Source organism: Tubulanus polymorphus, chromosome 2 (assembly GCF_964204645.1).
Source record: "Tubulanus polymorphus chromosome 2, tnTubPoly1.2, whole genome shotgun sequence".
Lineage (NCBI taxonomy): Eukaryota > Metazoa > Nemertea > Palaeonemertea > Tubulaniformes > Tubulanidae > Tubulanus > Tubulanus polymorphus.
The window spans coordinates 3,655,883-3,675,673 of record NC_134026.1 but is presented as its reverse complement, the minus strand read 5'-3'; the positions used below and the strand labels follow the sequence as shown (position 1 = coordinate 3,675,673).

Sequence of the window (19,791 nt, the reverse complement as noted above, 5' to 3'; positions counted from 1 at the left end):
GCCGACCGAACCCGCAATTCACGCATATTATTTGTTAACAATTTCGCCGTTAAGTTTTAATATCATCTTTACGTATTTTTCAGCATCGCGTTTAGAACGATAGCTTTATCAGGAGCCAAAGAACGAAAGTGTACATGAGAAATGCTTTTCTAAGATGGCGCTTAGCGAATAATAAATGAATGCATTTAAGTCGTTAATTTGACAGCTCTTTTCACACCTTTGAACGCCAATCATAAAAGGGCGTGATTTTCGAAACGGTGGAAATTCGCAGACTACACTTTTAAAAACCCCGAAAACTCGGCCGATTCGAGAAGATTAGGGCATATAAACTAGACGCTTCGTGTACGCGGGTATAAAAACTAGAATAAGAAAAGGTTTGTCGAGAGATGGCGTTGATATACATGGTGTTATAGTTCTTTGACACACGGACACGTATTGACAATAAAAGCGAACGATTCGCCGCCGAACGGTTAACGACGTCCCCTATTGAGCCGTGAATCGAACGCCCCTTTAACACCCGGATTGGCTCGAGCTTTCAGATCAGCCAATCATCGGCGTTGTTCGCGAAGCTATCCGCACGAAAAGCTAAACGACGTACAGCAACACAATAGTTACGGGTGACATATACCACAGAGATACTACACAAGGACAGTAGCATTGGTGTTTACCATACCACATTGTACAGATGAGACTGGAAACGGATATGGCATTTAATCCGTTCTTTCTACCAAGGCATTCGGATTATAGCGTACATTCCTTGCTGACACATCCACATTATTTGCCAGGGGTTTCGCTGCCCCATCATGGACTACCAGCATCAATCTTGCCTAAACTGCAACAGACAGTATCCAGGACACCTCTTTCGCACGGTGACGTTCTCGGGCAACATTTGCGGCCTCTGCGGACCTTGGACTGTTCCGACAGCGATGTTCACGACGACCCGAAAGTCGAACTGGACGGCAAAGATCTTTGGGAGCAATTCCATTCCCTCGGAACGGAGATGGTTATCACGAAATCCGGCAGGTAGGTCTAATCATATCGGTTATGACTCAATTGACTCGTATTTCAGCTAATAAGCATGTTTATCCGAACTCGCGCCCGGTTTATAACGGAGATGATGGTCGCGATTCGGCTTATCTCGGGGGATGAATAGCGTGAAGAATTCGGGTACTTAAGACGACTCGTTCATATCTAATCCGCTATACTTTAATTCATAAGCACGTGTATTTACAAGTGATATATTTTCGAATATCAAAGGGCCGCCAAACATAAGCCCGCTGATTTCAGAGCTTAGGAAACCAGCTTAGGAATACTTTAAGTCGTTAGTTGTAGATTGTTTGCATTGATAGCATTGCGGTCGCTAGAAGTCTGTAATTGATAGTGATATGACAAACGGGTCGTCGACGATTTAACTTGATATTTTTCAATACTATTTGATAAGTAATATCTGAATTCGTATTCTATAAACGACTTGCATAAAAATATTCGGTTTTAATTTTGTCTTTCGGCCATAAACAAAAACGATATTGCGAACGCCATGTTTTGTAATGTGGTTATCTTTTATATTATTATCACCAGTGGCATCGAACAAGCTTGAGTAAATATAGTCAGCGTCTGGCTTCTCATAATTACACACAAAAGCAGCAATCGCCTTGTAAAATTACGCGTTTATTCACATAATACAAAATTATCAAATGTATTATCAAAGTTATCTCGGCCGGACCGTCAACGCGGAGCCAATTTGACCGACCATTGATCCGAACCAATAAAAATCTCGAAATAATTCTCAGGGTTTGAGCGATTCGAGGGAAAATTAGGTCTACATCTTATACGAAATTTTCTCTTCTTATTTCATGAGAAATGATCTGAGAAATTAAATCAGTATCATGATATCGGGAATTATAGCGATCGTTTGAAATGTTTTCACCGGTGATGTAAGCCTTCGCGATCCAGAATCTCTTAATAGCCGCGCTCGCAGATATAAACGTAAATCAAGCTAAAATGATATAAACACGTTCGGAAAGAATATGTAACAATCGCGCGGAAAATTCGACTGTATCGTATATTTAATGACACAATAAATGGAGATGTTCGACAGATACTGAAGAATTAATAGCTCGTATATAGTCACCATTATTAGCGAAAGTGACCGTTTAGTCACGGGCCTAATTTATCTATAAAATTAAACAGTAATTTTGACCTTAATTTATTATTACACATCGGCTGTGTATATACAACAGTACTTATAATCGCGAGCAGACAAAGCACCGCCAGACTCCAATTCTAGTGACATAAACCACATCGGTTAATCTGAGCTTCGGCGTCAATAATACTGAGCTTTCCCTAATTATACACAGAAAATAACCGCGACACGCTGTTCACTGGCTCTGCTAGCGTTTATAGTCAAACGGCTAATTTTCGGTGGCGTGTCCGTCGTGAAATTCACATACCCCGCGATTATTTGGCCCCAGATATGTTGATAAGTTCGGTCTTGTTCGTCGGATACTTCCGCCAACTTAATTATAGTTCTATATATGTGCACGGTTTTTTTTCCGCGATGCCACATGCTCGTTTTCGAATAAAAAGCGCCGCTCGAAAATAAATTAATAAATTCGAAGATGCAATATAACAAGCCATAGAAAACAAGCGGTAAAACCCCACAGTAAACAGTCGCTAAATGTAAACATTTCATTCATTCGGTATCGACATCTATATCGGATTATTCGGAGATTATTGCGGATTACCAGTAGAACTATGTTGATGAGATAAACGATACACGGTTTGAAAGTTGGATTAGGGTCCGTCTATCGGATTAGTATGTCCGTTTGGCGCCGCAGTTTCTTGGTCTGATGCGTAATGCGGAGGTTTCCTGGGTGTGGTAAACTCCGGACGAGTTTTACAGCTTAAGTACTGGTCAATTTGCCTAGCAACATGATATACATTGTCTACGATGTTATGATTTAGCGGTATAGGTCGGGAAGATCCACAATTTTCGTGTAAGATGAATAGGAAATAACACTAAGTCCAGAAAAGATGAAAAGTTATTGTATTGAATGTATACATTTTCGAGCAATGTTCGGCTACATTCTAATAGCCATCATCAGGCATCATCTAATCATCTAGCCGAAACCTCGCTCCATTATATCTTGATTTACTACAAGAGCAGATCGTTTTTTTCTGGACTTATTATATTATATTGTGTTAGTACGAATAGTGGCATCTCTCATAAAAATCCAATAGAAATGACACAATTCAAGCTAATCACAGTAGTACGTGGCCGAGTGAGCTAACAGCATCGGACCCAGATTGCGTTCATGTTTTCCGTTATTTCATACATTTTCACAATCATTAACACTGGTGCAATCTTTATACACTCAACATCTGTACTTCGATCAAAGCGCGTTCCGGTTTGATAATTTTATGGGACGATGAGGGCTGGACGCGGTTCTAATATCGACATATGCTGCCCAATATATAGTAACAGCTATTATACTATATCTTATAATGTATATACGTATAGTTAAGTTGCACCTCGTATCGAACTCTGGCGGAAAACAATGCTCAATGTTTGACGAGTTTTTCCTAACCGACCACTTTTTCTATTTCTCACAATAACTTGTCAATATTTCGTGGGTCATCGAGCGATTTTCGGAATTTTCAAACGTTTTGATTCCTGTACGCGGCAAAACCCGGGAACAAAGCGAACTTTGAATTTCAGAAATTGCCGTAGAAGATTTAGCGGGTTTCGTTTTATGGCGATTGCGCGCGTGAAATTCCCTTTCAAGTCTTTATTTCAAGTATTTTTGCGCGTTAAACTTTTAAGGCCTCGACGAGTTTCGGCTGTAGAAAATCTCACGACTTCTGGCGGCGATGCGTTTCATATTAGAATAAACGACGACGAAAGAGATGGCGGTATAAAACGAAAATTTCATTCTTCTTTAAACAGCCCGATTTCATATGAAATCGTTTGGAAACTTTTGTCGTCGTTGAACAAGGAGGAGATATACTCAAACGCGAACAGGCTTTCATTGATTTACGATTAAACTATTTATGAAAAGCGCGTTTTTGAAAAAGAAGTTTCGCATTGTATTCGTGTGTGATATTTCTCATGTTCTGGCACATAGCACGAACCGTATATATCTTGAAATTAATATGATATGCATTGATAGAGTTACATGGAAATAAGGATAAAAACACCTCGGAAGCTTAGTGAAAGCATCGCCGGTATCGCCCCCTATCGATGACACGTTCCTTCACTCTGGCGTCGCTTGTCTCTTTCTGTGACAATGAAGATCGACAGTCGGGCATGCTTACACTGGTACCAGCTGGTCATAGATAATACAGTCGCATACATCAATGCTGTGAAATGTGTTAGAAAATTACGTTCGTTTTAGAAACATCGCACATTTTACCAGTGAAGCTGCGACACCCGCGCCTTCCTTCCTTCGCCTGGGATCTTAGCGAGGATTTCTAATACCGGCGCACATATGTGATATAATACTTAGCGCCACATTAGTACTCGATAAAAGTGACGTTCGTTCGTTCACCCGTATATAGGTCCAGCCAAACCCTATTTGATATATCTATTTCTTTTGTATCGTTCCTGCGATGTGATGACGTTCACCTGTGTGTCAAATGTGTCTGGTATCACTTCAGTATCCACCATCAGGTTTTAATTTGCACATCAAATATAACTATCATAATCAGAAAAGTAATAAAAGAAATAAAAATTCTTTAGATATGACGTAAGTTGAGTGTGGGCCCCTATAATGATATGACGGGTGTCTATTTTTATGACAATAAAGTGTATGTGATAATCATGTGAACAAGATTAATTGCCGCTCTTTGAGTTTTAAGGACAAAATACCTCATTTTGTCGCACGTTTTGACAGGATTTGAAAAATGGAATTGCTCGTCCCTTGGTATATTATATACGGGTATGCGTCGCTTTGTTCGGTGAGCTCGATTGTTAAAGCACAATGTGAAAAGTCAAGCTGCGAGTAAAAATTTTGTCAAAGAGAAAACTCTTTTCGAACTCAACATCAAACGACCATCTTAAACTCCCTGCAAATAAAATTCTCGCAAGAAAGTTTAGAATTTTTACATATCAAGCGTGAGTTTAGCCGCCAAAGAACTTGTGCGCGCGGTCGGTTTTAGTAGTTAACTTCACGGCGGAACTATTTGTTTTTAGCATTATTAGAATCGAAACCAATTCATACGACAAAAATCTGATTAGGGTCTTTTGATAGAGCGGCGGTTGCTCAGACTATAAATACGTACGCGCTTTCCGGTCTTTGGTCGTTGACTTTTCGAGTAAACATTTCGAGTGTGCGAGTGAGCATTCTTCGGCAAAAATCACGTAATACGCCGGCGAAAACTCGCCTCATCTTTGTCATCGTCGATATTTATAAAACAACACACCTTCAATTCGCAAACAAACTGTCAGCTACACCGGTAACCCGAACAGTAAGATTGCGCAACGTGTCTCCGGTTAGCACGCTGGTGTGAACATCCCAACAGTTATTCCCATCGCGTCGGTTGTAAAACTAGAGTTTATTTTACCGTAAACGCGTCGCTTTTACGTTGTCACGTACGTTCAAAAAGTCAATTGTCGAACTGCACAATTGCGCAAATACAAGGCACGAAGCGATGACTTATATATAATATATATATACATATACATATATACAATTTATAGAGTTATTTATTCGAATTCGTGCTACCAGTTCTCTGGGGTATTGTTTAGAGCCAAGTGAGGCGACTCGCTTGGTGTGAATGATATGTGTTTTATTTAAAAGTGATTGTCACTCTGGAGTGGCCTGTTACACGATGATTAATTTACTGCCGTCACCTGCCTTCGTTTTACACGTTTCAGAACATGACAATTCGGGAAATATAGCCACCCCTCATAAAAGAAGCGCGTTATTTATTAGAAGTGTGACCGTGCATTGGAGAGACCTTATTAAAAAAATACCTTATCCGTGCACGTGTATATTTGCATTGGTTTTGTGTTGTGAAATTTTACCGTCCTAGGAAATGGTCATATATGCTTTTACTTGTACATTTTATCTGCTGCATTCGAACATTAAATTTGATTTATTTCTTTGCACGATGGTCACAATTTACATCTTTGACCTTTCACCGTTCTGTCCAAGATATGCCGGCCTATTTTCATGGACTCGGCTTATTGTTACTATGGTATTTGATGATCACTAGGCTTAGCATGTACCCTTGGGACACTCGGTCTACAAAACCAACTTGGTAAAAAAGGAATCGTTCCGAAATTATCACCTAGAAGAAAATTAGATTTTGAAAAATACCAATCGAATTGTTGTGATCAAAGATTCCGCGACTATACCGAATATATGATAAGGTGATTCGTGCAGCGTTTCGTGGGTTCTATATATCTCACATGCCCAGCGCCCACGCTGTCAGTTGAGACACGATTATCAGTTACGTCGATGAGAGGGGATAAACGTATAGATTAAAAGAGGCCAATACGCTATTGTATCAGATTGATGATTTATCAGTTTACATGATTCTAACTGCTAGTTTTGATAGGGACATCAACATTGATTGATTTGATTATAATTGCTTTGGAAACTGTCTCGAATATAGTCAGTTACCTCCAAATTTTCAGAGCCAGTCCCTGAGCTCCAGATTTTGCCATCTCGTTAAGTTTTATGCGAGGATCGCTTTTATATATTGTACAGTCTGTATATTTGCGTGTGTGTGTGTGTGTGTGTGTGTGTGAGAATGAGTATTTGTCGAGTTCCCGGGTAGCAAGCAGACTATTTATTAAAAATATGCCCCCGAGTTAAAAACGATTCTGTGGTTTTTAACGTGGCGTCAGTTCAGCCAACATTATAATTCACCAACTAAAGATGATATGAAGATCGGTTAATATTTATCACGTTCTGACTGTCTGTTTGGTTAGGCATGATTTTACTCATAATCGACGCCTTTTCATTTCGGTCTCGTTTTGTGCACGCACAAAAACACCTTTAGACCATTGGCGTCTACCGGCTTAGGAAACTCGGCGCCGGTCGGGTTCTCTTTACCAGCTTACTCGCGAAAACACATATATGATCAACTGTTCGTTATACAACACTTCAACACTCAACTGACAACATTACTTAGCACATCATATACGTTATGCGAGGTGGCAAAAACTAAAAGTTAACACGCTTCTCATATTTATAACGCCAGACTCAGGCGGTTTTTTCTTTTAAATAAATCTCGCCGAAAAAAAAGCATTTTTATCACGGCCGACACGATCAAACAAAAACCAGCGATTCAAAGGATCGGTTGCATTTTCAAAAATGAAAAATCGGCCACGTCGCTGTCCTCTAAATCGCCAGGTAACAGGCACGGAACCGCATGTATTAATATGGGCTATTAAAAGATTGTTTGGCCATAGTTAGATTATTTGAGTATGGCCCAGCAGGACGGTGTCTCGCGACTATCGTTTGTTGAAGCTATACATAATACATTTCACATAAGTTGACACCCCACCCCGTTTTGAACAATAGTCCAAAACGCAGCCGCCATCATGGTTAGTCATTTATCTGCCTATTCGTCGGGCCGTCAACGACCCGCTAATTGTAGGCTCTACTCGTCTGTTCTTCGGGGCAAATTCGGTGGAAGGCGGTTTTTGTTCGGTTAAGAATTCGGGTCCTATAATGTGCAGTCAGTCGGAGGGATTAGATTAGTTGGGTTTTCCTCGACGAAGTCGATCGTTTTCCGCTTGCAACCGCGTGTAAAAATCGTAGTAAATAATACACCGTGGCCGACGATATGTTCACCCGATGAAGTCGTTTCAACTTCTTTAGTCAACTATTCTTTAATTTGGCCGCGCAGGTATGCGGATTATGCCGTAGACTTTATTACCCCCACCCCTCAATTTTCCCACGCAAAGGCTTCCTCGGGTAAAGACAGAGAGTCTGCAGTATGATATTTTCAACGGTAATAAAAGCCAAAATTCATTTTCGTGTAAATCAACTCCAGTCCAGTATAACTTCAATTTTATCGTTTTTGCTCTTCAATAATAATGATAATTCTCACGCAGCCCGGTTGTGTACTTCATCGCGTTGATAATAACCTATTTCATTCATATGGCAGCCGGGTAATTGTCGCCTTCATTCATCAACTTGAAAAACCGCATTCAATGCCAAACAGTTTTAGACCAAGCAGCCGTTAGCGAAAATACTGGGGTCTGTTATATTTTCGACACATTGCCAATGGAAAGAATGGATATGGCGTGCGCAAACGAACTTCCATACAGCGGCAAAACTAAAGACGCGTTTAGCTAACTCGTAATTTTCGGTTTTCGGCACAAAACATCGCACTGACACCGGCACTTTACAGGCGTATGGAAATGGATCGTTGTCGCCTTGTTGACGGCGTTAGAATGGCTGGCTGCATTTTGTGGCGAGGGGATAGTTGGCCATGTGGAACTGTTAGTCTGGTTCTGTTTATTGTCGCTATCCGCTATAAAAGGTGTCAAACAATCTTAGCCTTAAACTGAACTGTGCAATTACGTCTAATTTGATAGAAGTGTAGATTTTGCGTTCTTGTCTTGACGCCTATTCTTGACGGAGTTCTTATAATTGGGCCATTCGCAGTAGAAGCAATTATCGAAGCAGGTGACGATTGCCGAACTTTTCAATACGGTCGTGGGTGTCTGCCCTGCGAAGAAGGTTCATTCTAAACTTTTCAAATACAGTTATTAATGGGTGCGAATTAAAGCGCGCGGATATGCGAAATCACGTTAAATCGTGACTCGGGATTCGGTCGGGTGTTGCGTATGTGAATGGTCAAGTGAAACCCTCCGTGTCGATTTCACATACAAAAGACCGACACAAAAGCAAAAATTCACCGGTATTGTACATAGGACACCTTTACGGAGGTATAGTTACGTGACTATGTGACAAGTTTCTTGGCCGACACCGGGTATAAACAAGTAATTATTAAGAAAACACCTGTGTGTAACAGTCATCAACCGTCCAGGGGGACACGACTTGCTGTTTACACAGTCGCTCTTCAAATAAGCCACCATTCACGTCCTTTCTCCGCTAGCTTTATTCGGCCACAATGAAGCCATGTTAAGCCCCTGACTTTTCGATGTGTACGTTTTCTTTTGATTCTACGGATAGCGGCGATACCAACCTCGATTCCATTCATATCGAACAGTGGTGCACATTTACGCATTCTGGAAATGTCATCGGGGAAAAGAACATTTATCATTTGTTGGGCTCGGTGGCAACGCGAATTTCGGCGAATATCACGAAAAATACATTATTAAAAACGTACCCAGACATTAATTATCAACATTTGCTGCGGGATTAGCACACCACTGTTGTCTAATGGGACTGTATTTTTTTGTTTTGTCCGGGAGCATTCTGCATATCGCGTTTCCGGTTTGATCATTTTTTGTGGACCGCGAATGGTGTTGACTCACACTGCTAATGAATTTTCGATCTTGTGTTTATTCTATAATAAATAATTGATTCCGTATTAGGTATCATTCGCATTAGTTCGTACTGCAGTGTTCTTAAAAATGGACAGGGTTCTTGTGGGTGGCTCAGTAATGTCGGCTCTAACAGTATAGGCCTATCCGTGTTCGGATGTACATGTCCATGTCGCTGTTTTCAGCATCAAAGCACAGCGGATGATCAGGTCGATATATTGCCGAGCCTCTCACGCTATGTGTTTCTCGAAACGACGCCAATATCTCACCGATTTCTGAAAAAAAATGCGCATTAAATATTGAATAATCATTTATAACGCCGGTCCACAGCGACGAGGTGTCGGTACTTGTCGATACCTACCGACAACTCTTCACCACCCTTTTACTTCGATTTAGTGCTCGATACGAGCGTGGTGTAGATCGCCTCTTCCACTGTCTCCATTTATCATAACCGAAACATCGAACATTATCGCCTGATACATCGAATTTATAGTTTTTCGCTTCCACTTCCGGTCTTAAGATTGATAGTCGGATAGTCGTAACTGGACGGGGACGACAAATCGTGCTACCATCAGGGTAGGAGGGGGCTTGTTCACTGACGCTCAAGTAGGTTGATATCTGAACCCGAACCTAATACTCGCAGGATAAAAACACAAATGCTCGGTCTTGGCGTGTTATATCTAGCTCGTGAACTAAACTCGCGTTAGGTTGACATGCAAAAGTGACAGATTTGTCAATAAACTCTAACACTAGAACAAAGAAAACCATCCGCCAGGCCATTAATAGGAAAATGAATATGGAAATAGCAAGTGACGCGATCCATTTCATTCCCATAACGCCATCATAATGTCTACTTTACGTTGCTATTGATAGATTCACACAAGTCCGGTGTTTAGGGTCGGCTTTTTTAGTGTTCTAAAGGCGAAAATGGCTCGAAGGTACATACATTTCTGCAGGGCCCTGAATTCTTTATATATATATATTGATATCGGATTCCCAGCAACGACCTATAGTCTGTCTAATAGTAAGAATGAAGACCAAGGGGGTCCTTCGATAATTTCACCCTTACGATTTGGGAATGAAAGAAACTGAAATTGTAAGAATGAGTGAGGGAATTGATGGCGCAAATGGCCAGCATATGCCGAATAATCGGTGTTTATATTGAACATTGCCCGGCTTGAACGTCAGAAATTACGGGTTAGATAACTATAATTGCATGGATTTAATGTTGATCTCATTGAATTATGTAATATAGATACATCTTAATGACTGAACACATGTTGGGATGTATTCAATACAGTCAATAAGCGAATGCAAAATGGCGAATAATTGCTCCATATCATTTACCCGACTAGTGTAGTACGTCATCCGCTTCGGATTCGAATTCAAATTTCATTGCCCTCCAGTCCTTTGAAAATTCCATTCGCCAATTATCTATGATTTGGGCTCTTCTAGGACCAATACGATTAATTAATGTGGATTGTTATGTCCATTTTATAACTTGAAGTAGCCGTTAGTGCGTGCGTTCATAGATCATTTCGATAACCAACTGATATTAGGTTCATGTTATAGAATACGTAGGCATAATATAATAGGTAGGGACATAATGTTTTTGGATTTTGTTCCATCATTATGGATAGAATTAACACTATTTTGCTTCAATGAAATACAAAAGGATCGATGAATATATACATAAAACACTGGATACTTGTCGAAAGTCACGCATAAGCGATTTGGGTCAAAAATAGGTGGCGCTTATTAACTTAAAGATGGCGCCACTGGATGGTCATTATTGGCTTATCCCCGTAGTAGACTGCTCAACAAATATTTGCTCGCTAAATTACACATCACACATCGGTGTGGTATCCATTTCTGTGTAATGCCAGAACGGCGCCTACTGAAATGATGGATGGGCTGGCAACACCGTGAGGTGCAAACTTAACGTTTACTATAGAATCGACAACAATTTCCCTCTTGTCACTAAATCCGTCAAAAAACGAACCGACAATTCAAGTATTACTTACAAGACAAACATTCTTTTTAGCCGAAACGGTGGTTGTTTGTATGGAATCTGTGGGTTGGTAAACTATATGTACTTTCATATCAAATCTCGGTCGCAAAATTCCATGGACCCCGTTAGATCTGCCCGCATTCTTTAATATTTTGTTTGATCTCTTTGTCTTGTTTCTGGTGTATAGTCTAAAACCGTTATTGGTGGCCGTTTGAATTCTGCGACCGTAAACATGATAAGTGAATATTACTGGGAGCAGTCGAGTCCTCTTAAACTCATTATTTCGAATCTCTTATGTGATTTGTGATGAATTTCTCTCTCTTTTTGTCCTTGCAGACGGATGTTTCCGCCTTTCAAAACGAAAATCACCGGCCTGGATAAGAGGGCAAAATATATATTGCTTATGGACATAGTGGCCGTGGACGACTGCAGATATAAATTTCATAACAGTCGATGGATGGTGGCCGGTAAGGCGGATCCAGAGATGCCAAAACGAATGTACATCCATCCCGATTCTCCGAGCACCGGCGAACAGTGGATGCAGAAAGTCGTGTCATTCCATAAACTGAAATTGACCAACAATATCTCGGACAAACACGGATTTGTAAGTATTACTGATTATCAATACGTTCTCTTTATATCCATATAAATTTTCATATTTCATATTCGGAACATCTAACGTTTCATATATTTCACCACCGATATAAACAACCCGTTCTCGAAAAAGCCAGATGATAATTTGATCTGCTCGGCCAGTTTCACAAACAGCTCTTGCATTGACTAAATTGATCTATTACCTCAATTCATGTTTTATCGGAGTTAGAAACTTTTTGAGATACTGAGAGCCATCATAATGTAATGCGCTAATGGCAACGTTTGGTACAATACCATTAATTAGCTAAATCATTAAAAGAACGGTTTGTTTTATGGAAACTCACTACGTCGCTTTTTCATGTGAATTGATCTGCTCTTTTTCACAAAAAAAGCGTGCGAACGCCGTCGTTTCGTGATGATGGAGCTGTTTCACTTACATCATCTTCAAAGTTCCATTAGAAGCTGGGAGCCATCCCCTATTAAGTGACTCGTTTTTCTTTTTACATTTCCTGTGCGTTCTGAGCTGTTGTGTCAAAGTTTGCTGTATGTTTTTGTGTGCATGTTTGCAATCTGTTTAAAGAGACACTTTAAGCGTCGCGTGGACCATCTGCTTGGGTTAACGTAGTACTGCTTACGAAAACTTGCGTGATAAGGCAATGAGGGTCCTGTGTTTTCCTCCGCCCAGCTGATGGTGATGCTTTTATCATTTCCCGGGTATTCTCGTTCGTTGCATGCGATGGCACATGTTACCGGTCTAAGCAGCGAGGGGATCTGTGAGGGCGTCTTCCTCTTGTTCCCGCGCGCTGACAAGAATTCTGCACTAAAAGCGTTCACATTGTTTGCGTAGACACGACACCAAACCTAAAAATCAACGGAAAACCGATCGCCTTATCACATTCTAAACACGCCTTTGGTGACTGCAGTCACCGTCGTATACTGCGCAAAACATCTTCACAGACACAGAAATCAACCTCCCAGTCGAGAAGCACTTTCTTAGATTCGCCGAGAATCGATTTCGAATTGTCTCGGTAAAATCGATGTCTGGTACCACGAATATTTATAATGGAGTAATTTCTTTTAGAAAGTTTAGTTCAAAACATATACGTATCATTCGTGTTATGGACCATGGACGTTTTACCGCTGATAAAAACGTCTGAAATTTTATGTAAATGATATTAATCCTCGCATTAATAAACGGAAAACGGGCGAAATCGATGAAACGGTTTAAATTTCATACCCGCACACGTGTAATCGGCTTAAATTGTTAAACGCTCAACTTCAGACGCTTGAAGTTACCACGAAAAGGGGGAAACGATGACGAGTTAGGATTGAAAATCCGTTTGATCATTTCAACGAAAAGCCACCTTAAAACGCCATGAAAATAATCGAAACCCCGTCTCACGATTTTATACGTTTGATCATTTTTCGAAATAGTCGTCGACAACTGACGAAAGATTTGACTGTGTCGTTAATTCATTAATTCGAAACGTTCAAGTGTTTGTCAGGGTCGAATTTTCGCTGATTCGTAAATTTGAATTCACTCGAGCGGAATAGAGAACAAATTTAATGAAACCATTTCCACTACACTGGAATTATCATGCTTAATGCGATGGGACAGATCAAGGGAGGCGCGGGATAAAATCTGTCTATTGTATCGCCCGCGAGTTGCACCTGGCTTTTCGGAAGACGTTCTCTCGGTGAAATCGTCATCAGAACACGTACCCGTCATTATCATAATCATCAATTCCATTTCTTCTCAGACAGATATGATCATATCCTGCGAGCTGTTCGTATTTTTCCATTTTTGAATCGTTGAAAGTAGCTATTTCATCCATAAATGCCTATTAGTCTAATTGCGGCAATACTAAATGTGTAATATAATCTGTCAATACGAATGGGGAATATGCGTATTCTGGCATTTGGGGAATTAGAAAGGAATAGAGTTTCATAAAAGTCTATCAACAATTATATCGAGTGTTCAGAACGGACGGGGACATGTTTGTGGAGTCTCTTGACGTGACATCGCGTCGTAAAAAGCGTTTTTATTTTTTTTCACGTTTTCTTTCGTACGAAAAAAAATGTCTGATCGCGTTGTATTGTGGGTATCGAGCGAGTGTAATGGCGGTGTTGTTCGGTCGCAGATGGTGTCGTCTGGCCGAGTCGTCTGTCAGCGGCAGCGCGGCGAATTCATTCCTCATCAAACCATAAATAGTCAGCAGGAAATTTTCTCCAATCGATTTGCTCTTCATTTGCATATCTGATATGGTTGCGCGCGCGAATCATGCGCCCGAACTCGTGCGGTAGAATGTATTTATTTAATAATATTTCGTAATAGTCTTCTTGCGTTTTCCATCCATTAGTAATACTCTAACGAAAGCTTCCGATAGATACTCTTGAAAAATTGGAAACGAGTTTTGCGTCACATCCGGCCACAACAAAAAGTTAGCATCAACAATAGAAAACATGCATAGAAATTGCGTTTGATAAATGCCGAGGCATCATCAATGAATCTAATGTTATTCAACTTTCGATGAAATTTTCGACGAATTTATTCTCGAAATTTTTGTCAAGTAAATAGAAAACCTTCGACCAGCTCTTGCGTTTGATAATGCGGAGGCATCTTCACTTCATCTTAAACAATTCAACCTTCTCCAAAATTTTCAATTACTTCACCCTAGTATCTATTCTCGAAATATTAGTCAAATAAATAGGAAATATTTACTGCACATTCTCTTCACGCACAAATATCATTTGATATCAATTTGAAATAATTAGAAGAACAAATCGCTAATTCATTTGAAGTGCGATATAAATCGCAATCATACGACAATTTTATCGATATGAAACAATGAATTGCAAATGCGTCGATGAAACGTCGTGAAAACGGGGGCTCGAATTAAATTTTTGGGCTGTGTGACATCGGTGGGAGAAACGCTGAAATTAATGCAGACGCCGTTGCCGTCGATCTTAGCGAACATGGTGCAAATTGTTTGTGATGTGGGGGTCATTATATGGAAATGCAGCTTTTCACAAGGAAGGATGCAAGACGCACGCTCCGTGATAAATACACCATAATACCACCTAATTTTCACCAGTTCCAAAATAGCCCTGGAACAATGTAATTTCGTGCAATTTTCTCGTTGCGTTTCCTACCAAATTGAGTCCGACGTGAGCCGTGAAATCGCGACCGGCAATTCAGAATACGTCTCGTTTTTATTTTCTCGTCTTTACAACAAAGGCTCGAAATTCATTTCATCTGCGTGATTCGGTTCTCGCCGAACGAAAATAAAGGTCGTCGCTTCTATTACGCGTCCGGGTTTTATTTGATTATTTCGTTATAAATTGGAAGCAATTGATACGAAATAAAACAAAGGAAGGAACACGCCACACGTACACACAGAATCTGGGAGTGGATCTGAGGGAAACGCGTGGTAATCATTCCACTAATAAGGGGTCATTTAATGATGTATAATTAGACGTGGAGAAAGAACGAAGCGAAGAAACTCTCAGAAAACGCCTGCATTCTTTGATGTTAACGCCCAGATTTCCATCCAAACGGAGGCGGGCCTTTGAACGAAATTATCCCGAGCCCGCGATGGCTAAAAACGAACACCGATATAAAGGCTTCTTTTTGTAACATGTGTGTGTGTGTGTGTGTCAGCGCGTAAAACGCTTTTGTCGCGATTAAAAAAAAAGTTTTATCGGGAAAATTTACAATCGAATTTGAAGAAGTTTGTGTCGAAATTGCCACTGTCGAGAGTAATTAGAGAACAGATTTTTGATCCTTTTTTTTGAAAATCATTCGGCAGACTTCTCTCTGCCGAGAAATACCGTCCTCGATGATTCATTACTCAGGAATTCTGTTTAACTTGTTCTCCATAGAAAATTACCCTTTTTTGCATCGCATTCCTATAGAACATGCACATTAAAACGATTTCGAGCTTTTTTCCCATTGTGTATCGATTCGTCGATACCGAAAAATCATCAATTTTGATATTAAAAAAAAGATCCATAATGTTTATGAAATTGATTATGCTATTTTCAATGAATTTATATAGCGCCATCAAATTCGAAAATTAGAAATATTTGCTGGCTATCTTTATTCGTGGCGTATGTATTATTATTATTTCAACTAGAATCTCAAGTTTGACACGATGAGGACGTGGTTGATATTGCATATAGATCAATCAGACTTGCCCGCAGGTCGTCATTTACTCCCGTGTATTAAATACGCCTTATTATCCATAACGCGAACATATCGAATATAATTCCGGTTCGATTGAGGTTTTCTTCGTACGGATATTTTCTCGGACATCAAAGGCTGTGTCGTATCTGTTGGGAATTACACGGATGGCGTGATAAATCCTCGGCCGGACCGTATTTCACGGTCCGCGGACTGGCACATCCATCGTAGGACTTACACGGGCTACTCTCTCGACAGAAACAGCGTCGCGGTTTTACGGTATTCGTATGGATTTTGCGCCAAAATCCGGTTAGAACGACGGCTGAATTGTCCGAAAATCACCGTAAGGCTCGCGGATTTAATTAATATAGATCGAAATATAACGAAAATTAATCAGACCGTTCTTAATTCTATGTATTATCACTTCAGGCTAAAATATAGCGAAGTGTAATTCATTGACATGTGTTATTATATTTATATACATCTCATTCAGGGTAGCATCGTAGCTTTTGATTAATATATCCTGCGTGAATATCTTGTGAAAAATTATTGATGAATACGTTTTGATTTTCTTCATTTCTGTTAACAAGGCGCTAAACGAATCAATTGGAAAATGATAATTTTGAAAAAAGATTTAACGATACAAATTTCTGTTAATTCTGAATATCATGCAATAATCTGTTGGATGAAGTATAAAGCTAGCGTTATTGTCATATGAATGATATAAAATGAACTTTTCAACCCATTGAAGATTCCCATCTTAGCCCGTACCTAGAAGCGCTGTGGATTAAGTGTTACGATTTATTCTAATTTTTCTAAGGCTTCATTGGTTAAAAAAGAAACGATTTTATAAATAATTTATTGTATATACTGCATTCTTGTCGATGGAAGTTCATTATTAAATCAGTAACCAAACCGTTCGTTAATGGCTAATATCAATACGTTTATACAAAGCCACGTTGAAAAGAAAACCACTATATTTTAGAATTATTCAACGGTCATTTCTTAACCGCACGCTATTTCGGTATTTAGAAAAAAAAACAACTAACACTCCAAAATTCAGACCTTCCGCGAAAAAAGAAATGTAGCAGTATTCGACAAATAGGCTTCGAGCAGACACGAGTGGATAATCATATATTTATACACTAGAGTCGGCGTTGAAGGCAAATATTTCTCCCGTTGATAAAATTTATCCAAATTACCAGCGACACGTCGAAACCGACAAACGCTTTTATCTCGTCATATATGAAAGCAGTCCGGTCTTAATTAGATTGTCAAATGGGAAAGATTTAAGCCGTTTGAACAAAGCCTTCTACCGGCGCCATATCATATACGAACGAGAGTGGCCATGCTTTGATTGTGATACGACTTGGGTAACTCTGGTCGGTGAATTAAGTGCTGCTCAAATCTCTTATATCTATAAACGCCGGCTTCGCTTTCAACTTGTATACTGCTTATGTTATGTATGTTTATGAATGAAACGTTTAGATATAAGAACCTTCCGATCAAAAACGATAAGGTGGAATGATTTTGATTACTATTGATGTATCTTGTCCGTCGCGGCGCGCTCAAAAAATTCTTAATATGCAACAGCAAAATATAAACGAGCTAAAATCTTATCGTGCATGGAGATTGAGATACTACTGGGAAATTGTAAAGAATGTCGAAATATTGCTTCTATTTCCCCCCGCTAAAAACTATATATTTATATGTGTAAAAAGTCGGGTCAAAAAGTGTGAATACGAGATATGCAAACTATATGAAACCGTTTGCCAACCACTCGATGCCATCATCGTAGAACAATAGCTCTCAACTTGTTGAGTCAAAAGGGGTTGGGGTCCTTGACTATTTTACAATGGCTCGTCTCCTCTGGAGGTCCGTATGTACTGAAATACTGAAGTGGAAACTGGAGAACACTTGTGGAAACGCTATTTATCTGTTTTAGACTGGACAATCCGTCACCCGGCTCAAGAGGCCTTTTCTATTTGATTACTCTTGTATGCATCGATGAGAGTCACGGGGCTAGCAAAACATAAATCCCCAGCCCTTTCTCTGTTGAAACATAAACCAACATAGCGCCAACAATACGACGCCTGCCTATCCATATTAAAGCGAAGAGGGTGAAATGGCAACGACATTTGTTAGATCTTTTTTTCTAAATATGTAAGTTCTAGTCGCCATCTTTGTTGCGACCTTGACACACAAGACGATTCGCAGCAGTCATTGGCGCCGGATGAGGACAGTGTTGCCGCATTAGTTCGCATGTCGGTCATTGATGCGCTTTTGTTCAGTTTTTATCAGTGTTTTCCAGTGACTGAATCTGTGTGCATTTTCCATCCATTTGTAACTATATACAGTACACGCGCGGGCGAAGATAGCCGTGTAGCAATTCTTACCATGTTAATCCCATTAATAATTATACCTTGGATACGAGACGCGGCACTTTATCGACTAAGGTGTTACATAAATCAGGCGGGCTTAGGCGACTGATTGGATTGTCGAGACTGGATGACTATTGGTTAATTACAAAACACGAACTCGGTGTCCTCGTAATTAATTGCATTTCACCACGACGATGACTACGACGAATCTACTCACAAGAGAACTATACACAAAAAAGACGCCAGTTTCTATAATAACGGTTTTAACCGAATCTTACAACCCGCATGCATCCTTTCTAACGGCTGTTGACGTTTAGCCCTCATTCTCAACTCGATCAATAACGAGTTATGAATATTCCTAATGTACATATTGAAGTTTGCGCAGTTTCCAGGGAGAAAACTTTCGTCGTCGATTTATTATGATATTAGTAATTTTGTTTGTCAGGGGCTGAGTCCGGATTATCCTCCCCTCAATTATAAGCACAATGCGTTATCTTTGTTCGTTCAGACTATTTCGGTTGTGTAGTTTGTTTGTGCTTTGTTAGAGGCTGGTGGTTGGAGAATAAACAAGCCGTTTTGTCCCCTCATCGGGTGTATTTTGTCTCGCTGTGTAAACGAAGCCGGATTCAAAGTCAAACTCCCTCGACTTTGTAAAGATATGTTTCGCTGTTGATCGTTTGGTGTTGGTTATTTCGACGGGGCTCCGATTATCGGATCGAAAAGTCCTGCATTGCAAAATCGTTTTATTTCATAAAACACACATCAGCTTATCTCAGCTAAACCACACTTATAGCGCACATATAAATAAATTTTTTTCGTCACCTTTTCGTTGATTTTTTTCTTAATATTTCTCTCATGGGACATGGTCTAGGTGTCGCTACTTGCTATTAGTTGGAGGAAAACACAAACCCGTGCCCGAAACGTCGAGCAACATGCACGCACTGAAATACAAAAATTGCGGTGTATATTTTTGTATCCAGAAAATTTATGATTACTTTTTCGCCAGTCAGCTATTGTTATGTATATGCATATCGAATTGCGTTTTGCATAATGACATGTACGGTACGTACGATTATGCAAGAACATTGATTGTCGTTTTTGTGACGTGTAGTGGGTTCGACTTTTGATGAAGAAGTCATTATGTGCTACTTAT

General features: G+C 39.9%; 1 protein-coding gene across 1 annotated transcript in view; it reads left to right on the top strand.

The window, feature by feature from the left end:
* The first annotated feature begins 289 nt into the window (after nt 1–289).
* Nucleotides 290–19,791, top strand: part of LOC141900641 (uncharacterized) — a 31,886-nt gene continuing 12,384 nt past the window's right edge. The window contains exons 1-2 of the mRNA XM_074787624.1: nt 290–1,023; nt 11,817–12,084. Of these exons, the coding sequence (XP_074643725.1) occupies nt 686–1,023; nt 11,817–12,084 (606 nt within the window). The 5' untranslated portion in view covers nt 290–685. The remainder of the gene's footprint in view (nt 1,024–11,816; nt 12,085–19,791) is intronic.